We start from the raw sequence: 23217 nt of genomic DNA, 5'->3' as shown, positions 1-23217 counted from the left end.
ATAATGGAGGATAATAGAGTTGTGATATATTGAGTAGGAGATAGTGGAGTTGTGACATATTGAGTGAGAGATAGTGGAATTGTGACATATTGCGTGGGAGGATAATAGAGCCATGCATCATTGTTAAAATAATTGGATGGAAAGAGGTAGGGAGGGTTTAAAGAAGAAGGTGGGAAGACATTTTAGGGGGGTTCACCTACTCTTCTTCTTGAAGGAAAATTTTGTGGAGATGGTGTGAGAATTTTGGAAGGAGAGAGATCTTGGTTGGGAAGATGGTGATCAAAGGAGAGTTTGTTAGAAAGATAAGTGCATTATTTCCTGTGTTCTTTCATTTATAATAGGATGTTATTTAATGTAATGTGTGGCCTATGAGGTAGATTTTGTGATTGAAATTTTATTGTAAAAAGATCTCTTGTAGAGACACAAATGATCTCCTTGGTGTGTAGAGATACCTTGCTCAAGGGTATGGCTAGGGTTCAAGATGACCTTGCGATGCCATTATGGTAGGGTAGAAATGAGCATTGTTATGTGTATTTGTGGTACCCATTATTGTATCTTGCAAAGAAAAGAAAAATGAGCAAGGCATGTTAGTGTTTTCAATTATTTTTACTGTATGTTATTGGAATGAAAGAGTAAGGAAATTGTTGAAATTTCTACTTATATTTGTATCTTATAATCTCCTTTAATATTTTCTTTTATTATGGAAATCTATGTTCTAGAAAGATAAATATAAAATGGTTCTCAAATCTAAATTGTTCCATGAATCTATATACCCATTGTTGTAGATATGTAAATGTTTATACATGTTTAAAATAATTTAGTATGAAAATTGGTTTAAAAGTAGGGCATGACATTTGGTATCAGAGCATGGTTACAACATTGGGACATTGTTTGGGACCATCATAGACATAGCAAAATATAAAGAAATTTCACTACCATTTAATGAGAAACCTCATTTAAGTTTCTTTGTTGATAGGAAAGAGGAATCTAATAGTTACATAGATCTTATTTCATTGCATAGGCACATGAGTTAATGACATTGTTCCAAATGATTTTAAAAGCTCCACAAAATTAGACATTTACATTGAAATATCTAAGCACGTCATACCACTATCTTACTAAGATAACAACTCCTTGGTCAGATTTGATCAATCAAGACACTTTTTGGACCCATCAAGGCACTTGAAAAAGGTGATTTAGTGCTGAAAATGCTAGTCCTTGTCAACCTTATCATGAAGGCCCTTCATTAAGTACTCCTATCATGTCAACAACTCATGAATGCTGTGAAAAGTGAACTCCACTTCAAAAGAAAAGGTCTACTCACCCCTTTTTTAACCACTTGGCAAAGTACACACATTTTTCTTATTACTTTAATCAATTCACAATGCCTTCTAAAAACCAACTCCACCTAGCAAAGTGGAACTCCACAAAAAAAAGTAGAAGTCCACTCATGGAAAGTAGAATTCTACTTGGAAAAGGGGACACATGACTTGGAGTGGCCTATTCCCACCATATCCCTCATCCTTCCAAAAAATTTGACTTGGCTTAAATATGAATACTTTAGAGCATAAAAACAAAGTTATTTTCTTGTCCACTCAACATGTATGGGTTCCAGGGAGCCCACTAGGTAAGTGGTACAAGTGACTAGGAAGTGGGGTAGTAGGATGAGTATGATGGATAGGATAAGATGAGTAGGCTTGTCAAAAATTATTTTACGTAACCCAATAGTTCCTAGATGGGGCCCACCATGTGTGGGGCCCACATCAAGCAAGACCCACCTCGTGGAGCCCATATGAATCACCATTCACATGATTTACTATTTACCTAAGATCCACATGAATTACTTTTCACCTTGTGGAGAACACATAAGTTACAATTCACCTTGAGAGGCCCACATGGGTTACTATTCAGCTCGTGGGGTCCACCCAAGTTATTATTCACCTATTTAGATTTGGGAAGAATTATCTTGGTAATTGAAAGATTAGGCAATTGTAGATTGGAAACTTATAACTCAACTATCCATGTGAAACTAGAATGGTCATACTTAATCTAAGATTTAGGTTAGACACTGTAACTTACCAACCTTGATATCTAAACAAAACATAACAATTTTATGAATATTAGTAATACTATCAACTAAATGGAAAACGTTGAATTGAGAACTAAACCTAAACATATTGAAACCTAAACATACAATCTTAGAACTTGAAAACTTGTAAACATTGTTGTTGTCATTAATTGGATAAAAACTCATTCCATTGCCAGGTTACATGCTACACAATTATATCTTTATATTAAAAAAAAAATAGATGCATTTTTACCATAAATTTTGAGACATTATATATATATATATATATATATTGGAGTTAAATATTCAAAATTCCTATACCAAGAGTAAATTGTTAAACATTTCAACTATTATATACAAAACAAGCGAAAAACTCAACATTTACCCTGATGAACTTCGACAACTCATGGGCATACCCACATTGAGGTGTGTTTGCTAGTTTACATATATCTGAACACCTCAACGTGCGTACGCGTACGTGAGTTCTAGCAGTATTCGAGTTTATCTTTGAATTTCAGTAGTTTTTATATTTTTGAATTCCATATCTTGTTTTATACACGGGGATTGATCTCACGACACACTAATGACCGACTTCAATAGGAACAGGGATTTCGCTCTAGAGCTGCAATTAGACCTGTAGTAAGATCTACTTACATTCGATTTCCCGAATTCCTTTCTGATTACATATAGGCCTTAAAATTTCACCAGAAAACTCACAGCAACCAAAATGATGAATGCTGGAGCGGGCGATGACGAGGTTGTAAAGGCCGCAGAAATGGCACTGCGTGATTCGAAAGAGAAAGTGGTAATGGCGGTGAAGGTGTCGAAGAGCCGAGGGATCTGGGGTGTATCTGGCCGCTTGGCCCGCCACATGACTAAGCCCAGGGTTATTGCTCTCACTAGTAAGTTTTTCCAATATTACCCTCGCTTGCCCTTCCCCACGTTTTTTAAAATTTAATTTTGTCGCATTTAAGTCAACGGTGTGCGTTGTATGACTGATTGGCACCAATCATCTTGGATTTGGGCGATTACAGTTAGTTATCCGGAAATCCATGCATACTATCTCCATTACATGTAACTGGTTGTAAGGCCTGCCCAGTTTTGCCGATATCAATTGATGACATTTCGACTGAATTATTTTTATGATGGATTTTAAGGTTCTGCAATCGATAATTTTTGGGAAAACATGCGTCGAGGAAAACTTGTCTACAATTCGATGACTCGGGTGGTTTTTTGTCATTGATCACCACGATGTGATAACTTGTTGAATCTCCCGAACTTTTAAAAAGTAACTGCTAATAATTAAATGGTCTCTGCTGCTTCCTTTAATTTGTGCTCAGTCGATAGTTGTCTTATGATAATAAGATAGGAATTGAGGTGGTAATTTGGATAACTTGTCTTTCTTTTGGTACATTCTAGATACTTTGCTCCTTCAAAATAATTATTATTAGAATAATAAGCGTTAGGATTAATTGTGTTTATACCATTACATTTTGTGGTTCTGTCTTCTTTTCAGCAAGACTACTCTTGAAGCTTGTTCTTCTTACGTTAAATTGATCATGCTATTAATTATATATGACATTTGTCATTCATCTCGAAGAAAGAGTGTGACCTAAGATGTTTGTCAAAACAAAATCCTGCCATGCAATTTTGAGAATTTATATTTTGCTTAAGTTTTAAAACATAAGTCGTGATTTTGGGTTTTCAAAATTTTGGACATATTATACAGAGTCTCTGTTTGCTTATCTGTCCTCAAATGACCTATAAACACTTTCCCAGTAATATGATGAGAATAAAGATATGTAGGAAATTAGGGTGACAACAAAGCATTGTGCTATTTCAGGAAAATGGAAATAGAACATTATATGTCCTTGTTATGAAAAAATAATAAAGCAAATAAAGCCATGGAAGGCTATAGATGATGCTATGGAGAATTTTATTGTTTAGTAGGATAAAGCAAGGATTGTTGTTTTAGAAGCACAAAGATAAGAGTGCAGCCAATAGAGATTTGTTGGAATGTGGGTTCTGCTTTGTCTCTTCATTTAAATTAGCTATTTTTTTTTAATGATAAGCAATAGGCCATAGGCCAATTTTTAAAATTAATGTTAAACCTACCCAGCTCACTAGGGGCACTGGTAGGAATGAGCTGGGTGGAGAAAACCTCTGGTCCTGCCCCCAAAAATAAGATATTAATAATCAGATAATAAGGGTTGATAACCATACAAGATAGATAGAAGTACTTACCCGTTGGGTGGATATTTTGCAATTGACAATTTTGGGTAAAAATCCAGTCACAAAATAGGATGACCAGCAACTGCGTGTGAGACAGAGTCTCTCCTACCTTAAAGGGAAGGTTCCCCCTTCTCACCGTTCCTTGGATCAACTCAAGCAAGAAGTCAAGAGATTTTATAAAACGGGTGTTACCAATATCCTTTCTTCTTATCTTTCAAGAAAGAATCCACTTACTCGTGGAGCGAGTAATGGGCAGGGTGAATCTCTAACTATACTTCTATCAAGAGTTGGATACAGTGATACCGATAAACCTTTACTAGCGCAAAGGCTAGCTGAATATGTTCCGGTTTGGCTCTAAGTCCAATCGTATTTCTATATGGAAAAAGCTTTACAATTAGGGCACAAAGACTCCTAAAAGTAAAAGTAACTTAACTATTTTGTGAATTAAGAAGAAAATATAAGCTACAGATAAAAATTCTAGCTATACACTTCCACAATTGCTCTTGGTCAAAGCTTTGGCTCCAATTGCTTCTTAACTCTTTTATATTCAATTCACGAGATACAATTACTAATAACACAAGATAATAGGAATCAAAGATAACTTGGATGCATTATAGACAAAGCTTACAATTCACACAAATAACAATCTCACTTAATCAAAGTTAAGTCTCAAATGCTCCTTTGTATTCACTTTCTTTCAAAATAGTGCTTACACAAACAAAGTTCTGCTGGCACAATTTCTCCAGAGCTCTCTTGCATAAAAATAATGATGATTTTACAATGAGGGGGCACTCCTTTATATAGACACAGGAGTTGAGAAAAAGGTGGAGGAAAAACTGGAAGCAACTCAACCAACTTTGACTTAGTCTAACTATAGGAGAAGATAAAGGGTTACATGCAATTGCACATGCAACTCACATTACATCTTTTTACATACATGTAACTCGCATTACATCCTTTTATGCTTTTTCATGTAATGCATTTTTTACAACTACTAACAAGAAATAAAAACAAAACACCAATCTTAGAGATTGTTTCTCAGTGCCTTGAATTTGACAATGATGTCATGCATTGTGGGAAGATCAGCAATTTCTATAGTCTTTGATATAGCGTTAACTCTCATTGCATTTTCATATGTTGATTGCACAACTTTGGAACTTGTTGCTGTATTATCTAACAAGTGTTTTATCAAGGATTTATACAAAACAAACTTGTTTATCATATGTGAACCAAAATCTTTAGAATCTACATCAGCATTGATCCTATTGGTATATTCTGAATTTACTATCTCTACTGCAATAAGATTACCAGATTCATCAATAACATGACATCCCATCTATTCCAAATCACAAGTAACACTTGTTTCGACTGCTTGACAATTTCCAAAGGTCACCTGCAACTTTGTGATCAGCTTCCTTAATGTCTCCTCCTTGTAACCAATGAGCCCTTGAAATCTGAAGAACATTTCACATGACGGAAGAATGTCACATAAAACCAAGGCATCCAAATCGAAATTCTCCATTTCATCCCAATCATCAAGGATTTCCTTCAAGTTATTTGCTTCTTGAGTCAAAGAAGAAATTACATTTTGCTCTATTTCATTCATCTGTTTGACATGCCTAAGAATTATAAATGTCTCTGTGATGGCTCGAACTTCTTCAGAAATGATTTCCTATATCCAAGGCTCAACAACTTAATTAACCTTTTGTCTTTAGACGTTTGAGACATAACAACCGCACTCTGAGAAGATTGTTTCTGGATAACCTCATTCAAACGAGAGACCTCCTGTTTCAGATTATTCTTCTTTTCCCAAAGCTCATGATTGCTCTTTGATACATTAGCCAATGCATCTTGAGCATCTTGCAAGCAACTTAAATGTGATTGCTTTCCAATTTCAACCTTAGTAAACTTGTAGTAAGAACGAGTAAGTTCCTCAGTAGGTTTATCTACCAAGGTCTCAACAACCTCAACATATTTGGTTTTATCGGAATCAACTAAAATTTTGGAAACAATTTTATCTTTCAAAGGTTTGGAGTTAGTCTTCTTAACAGGAAGATTGTCAGAAAAAACAACCACTTTCCTTCTCTTTGTTGTTATTTTACTCAACCATGCAGGCAGGCTGAAACTTTCATCTGAAGAATCAGGCATAGTGGAGACCATTGGTATTCATCTAGATTGTATATCCGTAGTGACTGAGCAAGATTCAGTCTGTACTGTTGAAGGCATAGGAACATGTTGAGAAGATTTCATCATGAAAAGCTCAAATCCTGTCAAAGATGTATCAAGTTGGGAAACTTGACCACTAGTAAGAGTTAGAAAATCGTCAAAGACATCTGCTAAGTGATCATCCTGTTCATGTGCAGGGATGTGAGGAGCAATAGAAGAAATAGGAAGAGCCATGACATTAACCTCCGAGACGGGAATGGAAGGAGTGAAAACAGTGGAAAATGAATCCACATCATTATCAACCTCATGCAAAAAGGGTTCTTCATGTATAGAAGACGTACAAGCTTGTACAGGCTTTGGAGGAGATATGATCATGATTTCCCCTTCTATATCTGAATCTCCTTTATTAGATTTTGTTTCCAATTCTTCTTCTATTTTTGTTACTGATTCTTGAATTGGCTCAGGAACTTGAGATGATTTAGTTCCTTTTCCGCTCTTTAATTTGAATGAGGGAACCCTTAATATCGAAAGATAAAGCACTATCTTTCCCTGTAATTTTTAGTTGTGATTTCCTGCCAGGAGGACCAAAACTTCCACAATCTAAGCCAATCTTAGGATTTACTCTTTTAAGGCCTTTACTTTTCAACCACTTGTTGGTGTTTACTAGGATGGATTGAAATTTGTCCATGATAGATGTACCTTCCTTTGTTGCCCTTGGATAGGAAAATGACACTTCTTATCAAAACCAGCTTGATGAAACTTCAGATGAATGATGTCGCCATCCACTTCAACTTGAAAATCTGAAGGGATTTCCAATATGTTAAGATCAATTATTTGCTGCAAGGTTAATCTGTAGTAATCCATCTTCATGATGTAAGTTCTATCCTCATATCTATTCAGATGTCTTCGATGGGATGAACATGAGTGTAGGCACTTTTCATCTGAGAATTCATCTCTCGATAGTCAAAATCAAATCTGGCCTTGAACTTCTTCAAGGTAATCAATTGCAACTCTGCTTCTATGTTCTTTGCTTTAGGCACATAAATGATTGAATAATTGCCAATAGCCAAAGGCTTAGCCGAGGTAATTCCAAAATCAGGCCTATGCGAAGCATGTTGATCACTTTGCACGTCCATGAGCTGTCTAGCTAGCTCCATCATTATGATTCGATCTGTAGCATACCTAGGTAAGGTATATGGCTCTCCTTTGAAATGTCCAACTCTCAAGTATGTGAAAGTGGAAAACTGAAGAAAAATACAGCCGTATTGGTTCACCTTCTCCGATGCTGCATTAGATACTCTTTTGATAGACAACTGCTTATCGAACAAGCACCGGAAATGTCCGAAGAAGGCATCTTGGACTCTTTTGTAGTGGAATTTATTATTTGCCAAATTGATTTGGTCATTGTAATCCCAAATAGGAACTTGTAAACAATCTTCTCTGGTCTATAGGCTATAGGCTCGTTACTCTCATTTGATTTGGGCTTTTTCGTGCCATATTTGGTTCTGCCCCTTCTTTGACTCAGAATTTAGGCAACAATAGCCATAGAAGCCCTCCCTATGCATTTATAGGCAATATACATACCTCTCGCCCTGGCTTGTAGGGGTATATGGATCGATCAACTCTTCTTTTGGGCTGCATGGACGAACGCTTGCTGACGACAAGTGGGGCCCCTAGAATTTTATAGGCATATTTTAAGGGTAGGGGCATATTATTGTAGGATGGGCATAGAATAGTAGGGGCTTATAGGAGTCATGAAAAATACGACTCAATGCCCAGTGGTCCACTATGGCTTTGATGGGCCCCTACTATTCTATGGATAGTGGGGGGCTTGAAGGAATTAGGATTTGTTATGGGCCCACCGACGGGTGCCATCAATAATAGGCTACTAGAATGCAAGGGGCGGAATTGCACGATGATGGTGCATGTAGAAAGACCAGAGAAAGATCCCATAGCAGTAGCGATGTAAACTAGATAAGAATTCATATAGAAAGACATTGATGTTCCTACATTACATATCTGCTGGCAGAGTGTAGTATTGATGAGTTCTCCCCAAAAGATGTGTTCTTTATTCTCCATAATTTGAAACATGAACTTATACATCTATGGCTCAAAATCAGTAGAATCTTTAAGGCCACAAATCCGACTAAGAAGGATGATGAGATCCTTATAGTCTTGTTTGAAATGTGACCGATGAACGGTCTTTGGCCATCTGGTGAAATTGCTTCTTTTATTGTCTAACTAGTAAAAGTTGACATACTTCTCATAATTACTCTTTTGCTCATTCCAACTGGCCAATGATAATCCTTTAGTCAAATAAGCACAGTCTGATTTATGCAGAACCTTGAAGATTTGTTCTATAACCTTAGGATCTAGGCTAATGATAACCTTGCCGTTAGCATCTTTGATAGTTTTCGTCTTGGGAGTAAACCGCCGTGCACATCCATAAATGAAGTCAGGTTCTATAGCCGCCATAGGAAACGTAGATACCAAGTGAATGTTACTTCTCCTAATGCGCTTCATTTCGTGACTAGTCGGAGCTTCAACTCTTTGTAGAAAATCAACCACGTCCACATGACCAATCTTTGTGTTCAACATGTTATCCAAAATAGATATGATTGAAGGAGCTGCATGAGCCAATTCTTTATCATATTGATATTTCATTTTGCCTTTAGATTTGGATGGCGAGGACATATCTTGTGCTCGTGTTGCAACACAAAAATCCCAAAACATAAATACATCATCAGAAGGGATCTCCATACAAGTGCATTTCGGATCAGCAATGAAGATTCAAAAATGGATTGGAGACTTCACAAATCCGTCAAAATGACTTCAAAGATAAAGCATATGCATATGCAATGGAACTGAAAGTGAAATGAAATGAACGAAATGCAGAATGAAATGGTATGAAAGCGAGAAAATGGAAGATGAAATGAAATGCAATGGAATGAGAATGCGTGAAGGTGAAACGTATGGAAATGCGTGAAATGAAAATTGCCGATTTTAAAAGTGACTTAGTGTTTTCAAGACATTATTGCATGAAAAAAAAAAGAGTACATGTAAATGCAACATGCAACGGTAGGTGGAGGGTGAAACGAGATGCGAATGCGGGTGAAGAATACACTTTGCATGTATGTGCGAATGAAGGTTAAGATGGAAAGCATGGAAAGATGCAGAAACGTAAATGCATATGAAAGCATGGAAATGGAAAATGAAAGTGAGATAATGAGTTTTATAGTCACTTTTGGTGAAAAGAGTACATGGGAGGTGAAAATGACATCTTTTTGACTTTTCAAAATGTGACTTTTAATCAAAATCGGACTTTTTTGATGCAATTACACGTAAGACATTTTGTGTAATCATGTCGTGCGAATGGAAGCGAAAAGTGAGATGGGTGAAAATGGAAGTGGAAAATGGGATTACATGCATATGCGGATGGCGAATGGGATGAAAAACATATTTTGTTGAGTGAGAGATGAAATGTTGTGACATGGAAATGGAATGTGGAGTATGATGATGCTAGCGCATGAAGTGAAGCAAAAACAAGCTCTTGGGAAAGAACTTGTAACTTCTCCGAAGTGGAGAAAACTAGCAAGCAAGCACAAAACACAAAACACAAAAGAAATAACGTACCTTTGGAAAATGATTCAAACATGCCAAGATGCAATGCTCTTCAAAACTCAAATTCGAAATTGGGACTTGGGAAAGAACCAAAATCATGAAAATGAATAAAAACTTCATATTTAAAAGAAAAATGCACTTTCCATGGCATAGATTTTAACAAGTGGCAATCATCAAGCAATTATGTGCATAAAACAACAAGATAAGAACAAATTAAATAACAAGAAAGAAGAAGTCCACGTACATGAAGATTAAGTGCCAAAAATGAAGGAAAAAGATGCTCCAATGTTGAAAAATTCTCCAAAAATGGTAAGACTTTTCCCAACTTTGCAAATTCGAATGGGAGAGTGCAGCAAACAAGGAGTTCTTGTTAGAAGATGCCAAAACATGCCATAAAAACACTCCAAGATCCAACGTTTTGCATATGTAAACTCATGGGACGGTTTTGGTGAAAAATGTGTTTCACCAAGGAGCATGAGTAAATCAATTTGGTGTTTAAACACCAAAATGTTAACCAATATGCAATGTAATCATCAAATAAGACCAAATTGATTCATCCTCATGTAAAAACATTGATAAAAAATGGAGGTATTTGGAGTTTTCTTCAAAAACATGCCCTAGGATTGAGCTCCCAAAAACAAATTTCAGCATGTTAAATCCATTCTTGATGCAAGGAAACTCATTGCCAAGTAAAAACACTTTCAATGGAGAAGATTTCACGCAAATCCATCAAGTAAATCTCTCACAATGAGCAAAATCGGGTTCTTGGAGAGCAAATGCATGCATTCTTTCAAAATCAGACTTTTTGTAGGGCACAACACATCTTAAAACATGCTTTTGATCAAAATCGGACCTTTTCGGGTGCATAGCATGTTTTAAAATATGCAACAAGTTAAAATTGGACCTTTTTGGGTGCATAGCATGTTTTAAAATATGCAGCTCACCTTTTAGATGCTTAGACATAAAAACTTCACTTTTCATGTCTTAGCATCGAAAAGGTCCACTTATGATGAACTTTTGATGTAATGACATCAAAAAGGTGATGTAATGACATCAAAAAGCTCCACCAAAGCAAACTTTATATGTAGTGACATGTAAAAAGTCCACTTTTGATGGATTTTACATGTTATTGCATATAAAATGTCCACATATGAAGAGTTTAAATCATTTAGTTCACTTAAAATTATAAAAATGTTACAAAATGGCTCATAAACAATATTTATTTATCATATTATGAAATATAATGTATAAACATCATTTTAAAGTAACATTTAGATAAACATTTGATTTTTAAAACCAAAAACTAAACTGAAACTATATAGTTAGATAGTTACTTTAAGTGAAAAATTAAAAAGTAACTCAACTTAAAATTATAACATAAAGTCCACTATGGTCACATTAAGTTATAAATTTAAAGTTAAAGTAACTTAAAAACATAACAAAAAGTGAATATAAGTTATATTTTTCAAAAAGTGAATGTCATTTTGAAAATATAACATCAAAATTTTAATTCGTGTTGTTGCACCTAAAATGTCCACTTTTGAGGCACTAAAACGAGCATAACTCTTGACTGGCAACTTCGATTGACCTCTAGGTTAGATCAAATCGAAGGGAAAAATGAAAGACATGACATGAGTAAAACCAAAGGACTAAAAACGAGCAAATGCAAACTCAAAAGCAAAGAACAGACAATGAAGGCTTCAAAAATCAAGCAAAGGCTTGACAGAAAGCAAAACGAAAAAGACTTGACAAAGGTCTTCAGTAAAACAATTTGATATTTGAATTGAAATGGATTAGTTGATCAACATTAAACAATTAAATATCAAATTTAAGCTTAGAGAAACATGAAACTAGCTTGGGAAAGTTTTGTGCTGTTACCAATATTTTGTGATGACAAAATGCAGGACAACACTTACCCATTGCAAAAGAAAGCCCCAGCTTAGAAATGTTACATAGAAAGCCCTTAGAAACTTGATAAGCCCGAGGGGAAGGGGAATGGAGGGAGAGGGAGGACAAGATATATGTGTGTGTATATACATGTAATGTATGTGTTTGTATAACTATATATACATGTACAAATCAGAAAAATACCACGAGATGAAGAAACCAAAAAAGAAACCAGAAGGAAAAGCCAAAAATAAGTATATACCATGCTAATACACCCCCAGTGATGTCCCCTATTTGAAAATAGGGTTGAATAATTAAAAACAAATTTGAATATAAAATTAAATTAATAATAACCAATTATAAAATGATATAATTAATGACAGAGCTAAATATAACGAAACAAAATGACTTTTCAACTCCAAAAGCTGCCATCTCTTGGTTTGGAAAATGTAAAAGTTAATTCAAACTCAATCAATGGGGCAATATAGAATATAATAGAGGAATTTTGGTAAGAACAACAGAATAACATCTAAGAATTCACCACAGAATATCTATAGAACATTCCACACAATAGTGTCATTGTGGAAGAAATATAAGAAAGGGAAATTAATTGCACATTGTCTGCAACTGCATATTAAATTCAGTTAGATCCCTATACAACCAATAGCATCGGGCAAGTAAGGAAAACTTTCAGATCATAAGTCAGGAATTTATGCATCTATGTGACTGGTATGAACAATTTGCCTTATTAAATAATAAATTTAAGAATTATCATAGCACTATTTTAAAAATACATGCTCAAGCCTAGTTATTATTTCTAAGTCTGAGAAGAAGAGCATAAATGCAATAAGGGAGAGCCCTGTGTAAATCCAGCCAATCGGTCAGTCCCAAGACAGGATTAAGATCAGCTACCCTGAGCACCTTGTAGACATGTTTGAGAAAGGCTTAAGGGCTTGGATCTATAAAAATCTCGAGGGAAACCATTGAGTTTGGTGTTTAAGCAACCTATTGCATTTTAGCATTCTCATAAGCGGGAGTAATTACGAGGATAGCATGGTCTTCTTTATTCACACATATAGCTTATTGCTAATTTATCTATAGTTGTTACCTTCATAGCACGAGTTAAGTTAATATAATTCAATTTAAGTATATTAAGCATAACTTCAATTACACATAACTAGTTAAACTTACATGGGGACACTACAAACACCCCACCCCCCGGAAACCATAGGGGATGAGCTCTTCACAAAAACCAGAGAACTAGGAAACTAAACATAACAAAAGGGAAAGCTAAACCTAAAATATACATAGACTCAACTACCATATAATCCTGTATGCTATATTACCATGTTTAGGTTGGATATTGGGGAGATTGTTAGTTGGAATTGTTGCTATAGGGATGTTGACATTCAATGATGTCAACATATGTGCATATATTTTAGTGATGAGTTGGACAAACTATGATTTTGGATGTTACAGGCAGATTGGACAGAGTAGTACGAAAAATGAATGCCACTTCAGTATATGCGAGCTTGGATTTATATTTCAGAGTGTAGACCAGTTGCAGAGCTTTATGTGTTGATTTGTGTGAGTTACAGATGTTTTGGTGAAGATTGGTTACTGGCTAGTAGTAAGGAATTATGTTAGAGATGGTTACAATATTGAGTATAAGTTGGTAGCTAGCTGGAGTCTTGGTATGTGAGCATAATCTATAATAAAAGAATTGGAGTAGAGTATGTTAAGAGATTTGAGACTCGCTTGAGTCATGTTGTGTTGGTTGCTAGCATGTGGTATTTAGATAATTGCTTTTGGTAGCCAACTAGATGATGAGTGTGTATTAAGAATTGGCAAGCTTTGATTATGAATGATGCCACGTTTTTTAAATAATTGTAATTGTTATAAACTTGTAATAGGAAAGTAATTCCTTTGTTTCATGGTATGGAAATGGATTGAATGTAAATGTAAGCCTTGATGTTCTATATCAGATAAGAGTTGAAGGTTGGTCAGATACTTTGATAGAGGTATGAGTGGAATCTGTGATCATTGCTTGTGTACTTCACTGGAACTGTAAAGACAATTGAGTTGTCACCAGCCAATTCATTATTTTGGACAGTAAGTCCTTGAAGGTGGATTTAAACTTCTTCCTTTGGGCAATGAGCACTTGAAGGTGACTTTAACCTTTACCCTTCGAGCAGCGTGCTTAGACAGTGAGCCTTTTGTTCTTAATCAACTTAATAGGGGTTCTGCCCTTTAATAGGGACGAATGTACTGAATGCATTGTATTGACTCCTAAGAGGGTCAGGTATCCTAACAAGGTCATTTTTATATTAGTACATGATATTGTGGGTATCATCTATCGAGGGTTTTATCTTAACAATGTTTTCCTCGAGAACAAAATCTTGTGTCTTCTGATGTTGGCTTTTGTCTTGTTCATCTTGTTTAGTACATCTATATTCTTTATAGGTTATTTGGTTAAGAATTTTAAAGTTTATAAATATTGTGCAAAACTGAAATGCCCCCCCTCCTAGTTGTGTTGTGTGGATTGTTATTTGTAGCAATTGGTATCAGAGCTTCTGGTCCTCTTAGAGAAAGCTTTACCGCTTGAGGAGATCTAGAATGGAGAGTTATAGAAAGACAATCTGATGTTCGATGGAGTGAACTATGACAACTGAAAAAAGATGAGGAATTATTTGATTTGCTTAGGAATTGAATATTGGTTGATTACAAAGAACAAGGAAGATATAAAGTCAGAAGATGAATTTGAATCCAATACAGAAATTGAAAGGAAGAAATTTGCTTGGGATATGGTTGCTAGGGAAACTTTATTCAGTTTACTTTCAGAGGCAGAGTATGCAGAGGTTAAGGAGCTTGATTTTGTAGGAGATGTGGGAAAGGTTGGAAGTGCTATATGAAGGAGACAAATACACCAAGCAAGCCAAGTTACAAAGTTTGAAAGCGAAATTGGAAAATACAAAGATGCAAGAAGATGAGTCTATTAGACCATATGTTGAGAGAATAACAGAGGTTGTTACTGATATCAGGAATTCGGGAGGAATTATTACAAAGGATGAGATCACTACAAAGATATTGAGATCTTTGACACCAACATATGACAACAAGGTCCTGGCGATAAGAGAGATCTTACCACTCACAAAGGGATTTACAAGGGAGACTTTGATTGGTAAGTTATTTGCACTTGAAACTTCTAGATTACAAGATGTTATACCTAAAGTTGAATATGCTTTTAAGGCTATTGTACATAAAGATAAAAGGATGCTAACAAAAAGTGTGAGCATTAGTAGAAGTGGTAATGATTCACATCTTGGAGAATATGTTGAGGATTGGGCAAGGATAGATGAAGAAGAAAGGAAATTGGAGGAATTTGAAGCACTGGTTGCTAAAAGAGAACACAAAGGTAAAGGGAAATATGAAGGCAAGTTATGTCTGATATGTTTTTCATACAATAAGATAGGTTATTTGCATCTAGACTCTAGATGTCCTACTGAGTTCCAAAGTATAAGCGTAAGCCTTATAAGTCCAAATATCCTAAGGAGTGTTATTGTGTGTTAGGATGGTTTGATAATGAGTTTGAGAAAAGTAAGGAAGAAATAAGTTTTGTTGCTATCAAAGATGAAAATCCTAATAATGAAGAAAGAGCCTTGGTTTCACATGTGGAAAAGAAATCGAAATAGATCATAGATAGTGGATGCTTACATCTTATGATAGGTGATCAAAACAATTTGTTCAACTTAATAAGTATGATGGTGTTTTCAGATTTGGAGACAATACTCCTTGTTTGGTTAAAGGAAGAGGATCTATAACTTTGGATGATTAATATTGATGATGTATTGTTTGTTGATTAACTAAAGCATAATCTATTGAGTGTTGGACAACTTGCTGACAAGGTCCATCATATACAATTCAAGGATGATAAATGCACAATCTGAGATCAATCAGAAAATGTGATCACATTAGGTACAAAGACAAGAGGTAATGTGTTTCTATTGAATCCATTAGATGTAAGTAATTTTGTTGCAAAGATAGATAACAATTGGTAATGTCATAAGAGGTTGTGTTATGTGAATTTTGATAACATTGTGAAGATCAATAACACTAATGTTGTTAGAGATTTGCCAAAGATAGTGAAGCCTACTGGCATGATGCATAAGAAATGTGTTATGGGAAAACTATTGGAATAGGAAATAGTTGGGGGGGGGGGGGGTGAATTAGTATTCCACAAGCTTTTTCCTAACTATGGATATCATTCGCAATTTTATAACTTGCATAAATAGATAAACTGATTAAGCTTTTCAATCAACACAACCATAAAATAATGCAACATATAACACCATATTTTGTTAACTAGGGAAACCTTGGCCAAGGGAAAACCTTGGTGGGGTTGGTACCCACAAAATTATCCACTAATCAAAAAGTATCTTGTGAAAGATATTGTCCCTGTTAGGAGTCTGTTACATCTGTATAATGTCTTGGTCCTTGTTAGAAGCCTCAACCCTGTTAGGAGTTGTTATTACAATTACAAAATGTATGCAAGATGAGCCCACTGCCGAAATATGCAATATACAATGATATTCAGTATACGAAAACATAGATACAAAAGCCTCTTTACAACTACTGATATCTTCAATATCTGATATAATCTTTTTAGCTTGTTGTAACAACTTCACATATATTGCCTCTTGTTGCTCTGATCACAAAGTTCACATCTCAAAACAATAACATAGATATCACAATAACTGTCACATTCAAACAACTTCACATTTTCAAAACTCTCCTTTATATCATAATATTTCAGAATATCTTGCACTATTGGCCTTCATGCTTCCATGTGTGTCCCAAAGTACAAAGCTATACTTTGCCCACTTAGGGTTAACATCTAGGATGTCATCTCTAATTAGTTAAGTAATTACTTTGATAAATAAAATAATTTCTTAATATAAAATATACCATTCTTCAACTTTGTCTTGTTTAGTTGGCTCATAATTGCAACTGGTAAAATTGTTAGAACTCTGTCCGTACTGTCCATATTGCCTTGTTGTAACAAACAAATTTTCATAACAAAATAAAGAAGAACTAATATCGGGTTTCACATAGAAATGAAAGAGTTTTCTTCAACCAACTTTTGAAACAAAACATCTTAAATCCTTTTCATGAGACATTAATTGATTTAACTACTAACGATTAACTGAGATAACCATTCAACTGAAATAACTGGAATAACAATTAACTGAAGTAACTGAAATAACGATTAACTGAAGTAACTGAAATATTGATTAACTGAAGTAATTGAAATAACGATTAATTGAAGTAACTGAAATATTGATTAATTGAAGTAACTGAATTAACAATTAACTATCTTCCTTTGCATATAGTAAAGTAAATACATGATCAATTACAAGAGGAATATAAATGCATATCAGGAATGGAAAGAAGAAACATACAAGAAGTAACTGGCAAGTCTTTAAGTAGTGGTGCAAGCCTCGACTTTCAGTTAGAGGAGAAGCATTGACTTAGGCTTAACCTCCCAACCTCGGACCATATTCATCCCCACACAATCTATCGAATAGAAAGACCCTTCCTACCTTGGGTAACTACTAGTCCAACCACTTGAGCATTTCCGGTGTTTAGAATGTCGGCACAGTTATGGACGGACATGTCTGAATAATTGACACTATTGACATCAAGTGATCATAGATGGCAAACTTGCCTTTAACGACCTTGGCCAAGGTTTTTGGATGGGTTCAATTACCCGATCATCACCACTAGACTTAGCAATAGGCGAGCAATAAATATGAACTTGCATGAGCTATTAAATGATTTTCTTTTCTAAAATAATAAATAGTTGTTATATCTGGTTCTGTTTCCATGTTATTGCAGATTTTTTTATCACCTCTTCATCTCCTCCCTGGCCATACAACCGGGTTAGTCCCTGGTGTTTATATCTCAGAGTAAACCAACTCATTCTGCTGATCCTCAACCAGTGTATGAATATTACATGTTCCAGTATATAATCAACTTTTATGACTTGAGGAAAATAATCTTAAGACTTGCAACAATACAATTTGATTCTGTCATACAACAGTAAAAATTAAATATGTATAAAGTTGTCATGAACAATTGATCTCGACTTAGCATGGGAATATCTGACTCACTGAGAACCTATTCGGTGATACCAAACAAAGATGAAGTTCAGTATTTCATGGAAATATACCTTATTGCTGTTAAGTACAAATGTAGTAGTAATTTGATAAAAAATAAAATATATCAATCAAATATGGAAAGCTGACCACATAACTTGGTTATTTGAAAAAAGAAGAGCCTTGGCTGGATGCTAACAATCCAATTCCTTCACTGGAGTAATTCTGAATGCACAGCTTTGAGTGATTATCAATCACGACTTTCAGCAGAGGTAAAAATGAGAAGGAAAGGGCGTGACAAGAACTGCAGAGATAAATCCGAAATAGTATGGGAAGAGAAAATCAATTCTTGTTCTCGGGTTTCTCATGACTTCCAGATATATAGGCATTTGATATATCAAGGCTTTCAAGAAGCCGTAACTCTTAAAGAATGTCTTGCCTTCTTGGACGCCGATATAATATGCCAAGTGTACAATTCGGTTTCTAGTAAAGTATTGAATAAATAAGGAAAAGAATTTGAAGGATATAAATCAAGGATAATTTGTAATATATTTATCTACTTGCACGTAGATGTATTTATAAGATATATCATATTATATGTTTTATCCAAGGTCGTATCTTATGTATATATAAATACGTGCTTATTTGGAAGATTATTTTATCTTCTTGTACATGTATTCAGATGTATGTATTAGATAGAATCTTGCATAAAAATGACATTATGATGTCATCTTTATTTCTATATCTATGTGCGCGTACATAAATGTGTTACAATGAAATGATGGAAATGTCAACCATAATCCGATAAATGTATGTATTTTAATTAAGTTAAAATCATTAATGTTTTTAATGTTTCTCTAATAGCTCATGTGTGTCCAAATGATTGTACCTTGCTATACAAGTTGCTAGGTCCTTACCAAGATAGTTAGAGGTCATACCTGTTGACCAGATAAGTGGACTAAGATAGTACCCCATTCCGTTGATCCCGTTTAACAATGCTTCTCCCCTTCATCTTCTCCTCCAATCACCTATGCAACATTTTCCACAATAATAACAAGTTCCATGATAAATCCATAATAATATTTAATGTAGATATTAGCAAGAAATTTAATTATTAACCATAATTCCGAAACCAAGCAACTGCTAACTACCATCGTCATCATATGACAAATAATCGATAATGACCATCATCATTAAACAGTTAAACAATAATGAATACAACAGATATATTTAACTACCCTTTTCATATGATTATGAAAGAAAATCCATTCAATTCAACGACTATAATAAATTTAAATTAGGTCAAAATTTGGTATGTAACACTTGTGCTCTTAGTTGTGGAATCCTTATACACTATTCTATCCATCCTCAAGTGCGCACATGCCAATAATGTTTCTATGAAGCTCACCAAGCAAAACTGTGCTTGTGTTGATAGATAATCTTCATGATACTTGGACAATTTTCTAGGTCTTACTGCCAAAACTTTATCTCCATACTTTGCTCACTTCATACTGAGTATATGTTTCCATAAATGACAAGTCCATACTATCCACCTAGCGAAATTGCCAACAATCTCCCCCTTTGGCATTGATGGCAACATATGGAAAAATTGGCTAAGTCCCAAAAAATCAAAATTTCAAAAATTTTCAAAAACTGTGAAGTTCTTCACATGGCCATTGCAAAATTTCAAAATGTGGATCATTCTCTATTTGTACCATCTTACATCCTTACATCTCCTAATTACTTATTAGTCCCCTTTTGAGTATACACTATTACATACTACACTCCCCCTTACATATACATACAATTTTCCTTACTTTACTCCCCCTTTGACATCAATGACAAAAGTGAGTCAAAAACAAAGAGCAAAATTGTATTACTACCTTCTTTGTGTTCATGTTGATGGATTGTGCAACAATGCAATGCAGTCAGCAAAGTTGCTCTTCAAGCTAGTTAAGCGTTCATTCCATGCTGCCTTTACTGAGTCTGAAATTGTCAAAAGCGCACATAACCCATAAGCTGCTAACTCGATGGATTGAAAATCTATGTAGCTAAATTGTTCATAGGATGTCTTTGCTTTCAGACAATCCTCTAGCTACCTCCAAATTGTATCAATCTTCAGTGATAAGTGTTCTCTCAACAAAGAAAATCTCTGCAATATTTGCTCTCAACTGCTCTCTAGTATTCTTCTCTCATCATATAGCTTGCTGATTCTTTGTTCCAATTGGATGACTAGAACATCTATCTTCTTCAGCTCACTTGATACAAACTTTAGGTCATCTTCCTTTGCATTTATTTGTGCATTAAAGGTGCTCATATATTCATGTGCTAGTGCACATTTCCCATAGAGCTCCTTGCCTTCATGTATGCAACCTCACAAATCTTTGATGCATGTGTCAAGATTTACCAAATCATCTTTGACATTCTGACATACCTTTGCAAAAATATTTGCATCATGCTCTACTTGGGCCTTTGTTGTTGCTACCTTAGTCAATATCTGAAAGTGGCTATCAAATTCTTCCAACACTCTTGTAGTCTTTTTTGGGGGATTTGCTTCATTAATCTGAATGCTTATCAAACTTTCCATCTTTATTAATGCCATCAATGCCAAAGGGAGAGATTGTTGGAAATAGGAAATACCGATTCACCCCCCCTTCTCAGTATTTCCTATTTCTAACAATTAGTATCAGAGCACAGTTATTCAGAAGAGGCCTAATAGATTGAGTAAGATCTCTATGGATATGGACTAGCTTCAGAAAAACCAAGAAGAAGCTCTTGAGCAACTTGATTTACTTACAAAAGAGAGATACTTTGAAGGATAAGTATGAAGATGCAAAAGATTACATTGAGAAGCTAAAGGACAAGATAGAACATATAAGATCTAAGAAAGAGACTAATGATCAGAACAAGGATTGCAATGAAGTTTCAAGGCTTAAGAAGAAAATGAGATCCTAAAGCATGAGCTAGAGATTACAAATCTAAAGTTGAGCCTGAAGGATGATGACAAAGAAATTGAATCAGATTTGAGATCAATGAATTCAGATTTAAAATCCAAACTTGCGAAGATGACATTTGAACTTGAATCATCGAAATTACAATATGCAAAACTTGAGAAGAACAATGCAATTGTGAAAGGAGAACTTACATAGTGTAAGCAACATCTTTAGAAGTTATATTCAAGTAGTGATAAACTTGACGAACAGAGACATCCTTATGATAAGACTGGTCTTGGATACTTTGGAGGAGAATCATCTAAGAGATCTGAAGCTACTAAGGAACCAAATCTTGTGATCCAATAGCTTGAACCACAACAAGAAGATCAGAACAAGGTTGAGTCAAGTCAATCTGAAGATGTACCTAAACAAGCTAAACAACAAACACAACCATATAATAATGCAACACAAGAAGTAATTTCACAAGTTGAATCTTAGCTAGGAGAGATGATAAGCTAGGCAAGTTTGCTCCAAGAAGTGATGAAGGGATATTACTCCACAAAGACTAAGGCATATAAGTGTTATATTTTTAGGTTGAAGAACTTAGTTGAGAGTGCTCATGTTAAGGTTGATTAGAGATTTTAGATCCATGAAAGAGTATATGATTATGATTCAGATAATAAAGCTAATCAAACATCTACATGTCAAAGTTAGAATCAGAATCAGGAACCAATTTTTTGAGATTGATAATGGTATATAGGTATATAGTGAAGAACCAAGAGAAACTTCTGAGACTTTGAGGTATGTATCATTGAATCATTCTAAAGATCAATCATTGGTGATGCAAATAAATGTGTGGTGACAAGACCAAAGGTCAGGAATGAATTATGCTTGATTTCACAAGTTGAATCTTAGAGTGCTGATGAAGCTTGTAGAACTGAATCTTGGATCAAGGCAATTTAGGAAGAATTAGATCGGATTGAAAACAATAACACTTGGGAATTGGTTCCTAGGCCTAAGAATAAGAATGTTATAGGAACTAAGTGGGTTTTTAGGAATAAGATGAATGAGCACAATGAATGTAAGGGACAAAACGAGAATACTCTATAAAGGGTATTCGCAATAGGAAGGTATTGGTTTTGATGGAACTTTTTCTCTTGTGGCTAGACTTGAGGCAATTAGATTGTTTTTAGCTTATGCAACTCATAAAGGCTTCAAAGTGTATTAGATTTTTGAATGACGAACTTGAAGAGGAAGTTTATGTAGAACAACTAGATGGATTTCCACTGATAGATCAATAAGATATGGTATGCAAACTGAAGAAAGCTTTGTATGGCTTAAAGCACGCACCAAGGGCCTAGTATGCTAGATTGGACAAGTATCTTTTACATGTTGGTTTTAAGAAAGGAAGTGCAGATAGTAATTTGTATATGAGGACTAACGTAGATGGTATCATAATTATTGAAGTATTTGTTGATGACATTATATTTGGTGGAAATGATGAAATGAGTAACACATTGGCGATGAAATGAAAGATGAATTTGAGATGTCTATGATAAGGAAAATGGAATTTTTCTTAGGTTTGCAAATCGCTCAGAGTAAGATGGAATTTTTATATGTCAGACTAAGTATCACAAAGATTTGTTGAAAAAGTTTGGAATTGAGAACTGTAAGCTAGTAGGAACACCTATCTTTACAAGTTGCAAGGTATCTTCTTTTTAAGATTTACTAGATACATTTTTGAGAAGATACATGCCAATGATTAGTGGATTGCAATATCCAACTCATACAAGACCCGATATATCTAGGGTAGCTGGAATTGTTGCAAGATTTCAAGTAGAACCTAAAGAGACTCATTCGACAACTATGAAGAGAATCTTTAGATATTTAAGAGGAATATTGGATTATGGTTTATGGTATGATAGATCTAATGATTTCACTTTGTATGCATTTCTTGACATGGATTGGGTAGGAAGTGTTTATGACAAGAAAAGTACAGGTAGAGGAGCCTTCTTTCTTGGAAGAAGACTTGTTTCTTGGTTGAGTAAGAAACATGATTGCATATCCTAGTATACTGTTGAATTAGAGTATTTTGCTGCTGCAATTTAATTGTACTTAGATTGTTTGGATGGAATGAACATTGAAAGATATGGGC

The 23217-nt window shown here is 34.8% G+C and overlaps 1 protein-coding gene across 2 annotated transcripts in view; it reads left to right on the top strand.

Annotated features, from left to right (window-relative positions):
* The first annotated feature begins 2417 nt into the window (after nt 1-2417).
* LOC149563657 (exocyst complex component SEC3A-like) overlaps nt 2418-23217 on the top strand; it is a 324907-nt gene continuing 304107 nt past the window's right edge. The window contains exons 1-2 of one of the 2 annotated variants that reach the window (XM_089826818.1): nt 2418-2494; nt 2777-2970. In XM_089826818.1, coding sequence (XP_089682944.1) covers nt 2475-2494; nt 2777-2970 — 214 coding nt within the window. In that variant the 5' untranslated portion in view covers nt 2418-2474. Of the gene's footprint in view, nt 2543-2776; nt 2971-23217 lie in introns of both variants that reach the window. The other variant, XM_089826819.1, reaches the window with a different exon arrangement.

Source organism: Cupressus sempervirens, chromosome 4 (genome assembly GCF_028749045.1).
Source record: "Cupressus sempervirens isolate cs-2001-9-10 chromosome 4, ASM2874904v1, whole genome shotgun sequence".
Classification (NCBI taxonomy): Eukaryota; Viridiplantae; Streptophyta; class Pinopsida; order Cupressales; family Cupressaceae; genus Cupressus; species Cupressus sempervirens.
This window is presented reverse-complemented; position numbering and strand designations above follow the sequence as displayed.